General features: G+C 40.3%; 1 protein-coding gene across 1 annotated transcript; it reads left to right on the plus strand.

Annotated features, from left to right (window-relative positions):
* Window positions 1-947: 947 nt before the first annotated feature.
* Esg (escargot) lies at window positions 948-2,938 on the plus strand. Its single transcript, XM_026631988.2, has 2 exons — window positions 948-1,293; window positions 1,470-2,938. The coding sequence occupies exons 1-2, from the start codon at window positions 1,125-1,127 to the stop codon at window positions 2,429-2,431; spliced, it is 1,131 nt and encodes a 376-aa protein (XP_026487773.1). The 5' UTR covers window positions 948-1,124; the 3' UTR covers window positions 2,432-2,938.
* The last annotated feature ends 220 nt before the right edge of the window (window positions 2,939-3,158 follow it).

Here is a 3,158-nt window from a genome sequence, read left to right on the forward strand (position 1 = left end):
TTTGGCTTTACAATGCAATGCACCCAATATAGTACAAGGATAGTTTTAGAACTATTTTTCTATATTCGTATTCAGGTTTCTATTAAAATATAATTTACTAAACAGTAGAATTTGAAAATGCACCATATCCTATATATACCTATACCTACACCTACCTACTGGTACGTATATAATTATATTTAACTGTTATATTTTCTATAAGATCGAATTAATTTTTAATCAAGTAAAAATAAGGAAATGAAATTCATGACACAATTAATCAGAAAAGGGAATGATGAATCTACTGTTTATGGAGGACAAGGTCTGCGCACTCCTCTATAATATTTCTATTAGTCGTTACTAATGTGTCACCTTCCACTCGTACGAATCTATAACATCTTCCTTTTTAGTGAAGTAGGTCAAATATAATGCTATTTCTATACATTCAGGTATGACAGCAATACCTACATCTTTCACATGTAGATATATATTCATTATCAAACGAATTCGTTAAATCTATTCTGTTAAAACTGCATGAAATAAGAAAAGGTGGTTTGATTTACAGTACGACCAGTTTGAATTTAAATAATAATCGCGACGAGACGGTTCGCTCGCAATTATTATTAGACTGACGGGACCGTTTCACAAAGATGTATAGCTCAGTTCAAAGGTGCTTAACCCCAAGAGTTGCGCAAAAAATTAGATCGCTGGCTAAGACGACGACGGTTTCAACCGGAACGGTGCTGAAGCTGGGCATATCGCACTGAGAACGATGCGGCCGGGTGCGGAGGCGCAGGTGCCGCCGCCGCCCCGCTCCGCGCCGCGCCCCTATTGGCCGGAGCCCCGCGCCCTCCGCCGATTGGGTACGACGCACGTGCGCGGCCTACCCGCCGCCACCTGGCCGCCGTTGACGGGGAGCGCATAAAAGCCGCGGTCTTCCCTCACCGCACCACTTCGAGTTCCGGACGTCGACGAGAGCACGTGTACGTCACTTACGTCCCGAACACAACATTACTACGACTCGGACGCAGAATTATAGTGATCGATGAATGGACTGTTTATAACCTTTTAGTGAATTTGTGAAAACTTGAAACGATTTTGTTGTTTAATAAATTAAGTTAAGTGTTTGTGAAAAATTGTGCAAGATGCTCGTGGAAGATTCGCAGACTGCTAGAGCATTGTTATCGAAAAAATATGCGCACTGTCCGCTGAAGAAGCGGCCGGTGCTGGTTCGGGAGGAGCGTCCAGCGACGCCGCCCACTACACCGCCTCACCCCGCCCACTTAGCTACGCGACTTTATTACGATTATCATTGTAAGTACGATATTATTGATATTCTTTTTATATAAAAATATACAAACCTCAGTCTTTAATATAACCCTTAGATGTTGATGAAAATTTTTTAGAAGCTTAAATATTAACAGTAGCATAGAAACCGATTTCTATTTTTAATACCACTCAAATTAATTATCATTTTTTTTTGTTACCAGGTGAAACAGAAAACGATGAACCGGAAAATCTCAGCACAAAGCCGGAAGACTTGTCTAGAACTGGCAACTACCCCAGCAAAGCCACTTCACCTATTGCCACAGCAATAATAAAAGCTGAACCAAAAGAATGGCCTCAGCAACAGCTAGAATACCTTGCAGCTTGTCGCGCACGTTTAGAACCTATACCCACCGAACTCGCACGGCCGACACCTCAATATGCATATCTGCCAACACTCTACCCTGCATACCCTATGGAAGAACTATATTCTGCTGCGCCATCTCTTTCACCTCCTACGCATCCACAACTTTACGCTAGGTACTCGCCAGCCTCACCACCTTCCTCTATTTCGCCACCACCTTGCCCAGAAGACCTTCGATCTCCCGGTTCAGTGTCCTCTGACTCTGGAGTTTCTGTATCTGCTCCGCGCCGTCCACGCTATCAGTGCCCGGATTGTGCGAAATCTTATTCGACGTACTCTGGACTTTCGAAACATCAACAGTATCATTGTGCTGCAGCAGAAGGAAGTCTCGCGAGAAAATCATTTAGCTGCAAGTATTGCGCTAAAGTATATACATCACTGGGCGCCTTGAAGATGCACATCAGAACTCATACTTTGCCGTGCAAATGTCATTTATGTGGAAAGGCTTTCTCGAGACCCTGGTTGTTACAGGGACACATTCGAACCCATACTGGTGAAAAACCGTTTTCTTGCCATCATTGCCGTCGTGCATTCGCTGATAGGTCTAATTTACGTGCACATTTACAAACTCACTCAGACGTTAAGAAATACTCGTGCACCGGGTGTGGTAAGACCTTTTCGCGCATGTCGTTGTTAAGTAAACATTTAGAGGGAGGATGTGGCGCGCCCGGTACGTCTCCGTACGAGTATCGCGGTGAAGCTCTCCCAACGACGCACGCGCATCAACAACATCCGCCACCTGCAACGGTTCATGCTTATTGAAAGACTGAACACCATAATATCCTCGATCTCGAATACTCTAGATTAAGATCAACAACTAGCACTCACTCTTGTAATATAACTGTTAATTTAAAATAAATTATTTTTATAAATATATAAAGAAAATAACGTTTGCATATTATGTTTAAGCATTCAAGCTATGTTACTTTGTGCTTCATAACGGACCAATGTATAATAAGATACCTAGCCGTAAGTTAGAGTAAGCTCGTTTAGTCGCTCTGTTTGCGGCATCGCTAGTCATGTGGCATTTGCCGAGTGTAATACACTTAGATGCATATATTCATATCCTAAGCCATGTACAAAGTGCCTTAATTATAGATGATTAATATATTCGTAAAAATTATAAGTTTGTATGTTAGGGATTTATTATTTAATAAGATTTATAAGCACAAAACTATTCATGAGGCTGTAAAATTATAAAAATGTTGCCAATTTGCGTTCCTCCTCCGTTACCTCCGTAAGCAGAAAATAAAAAATAATTTAAAATTATATTCAATCTATTATTTGAAACCACTTTCCTTTCTATTTTTCATAATAAAGTAATATCATTTACTTACTAGAATGATAAAATTGCCAAATTAAATAAAAATAAAACAAAGATTTCGATTTTGTTGCTACGATACCTAACTAAACACATTAATCCTAAAAAAAAAGAATTAAAAAGTCTGCTTATTTGTTTGTACATGTGTCTTTGTAAGCATCGTAATAA

The sequence above is a fragment of the Vanessa tameamea genome, chromosome 4 (genome assembly GCF_037043105.1).
Source record: "Vanessa tameamea isolate UH-Manoa-2023 chromosome 4, ilVanTame1 primary haplotype, whole genome shotgun sequence".
NCBI classification, from domain to species: domain Eukaryota; kingdom Metazoa; phylum Arthropoda; class Insecta; order Lepidoptera; family Nymphalidae; genus Vanessa; species Vanessa tameamea.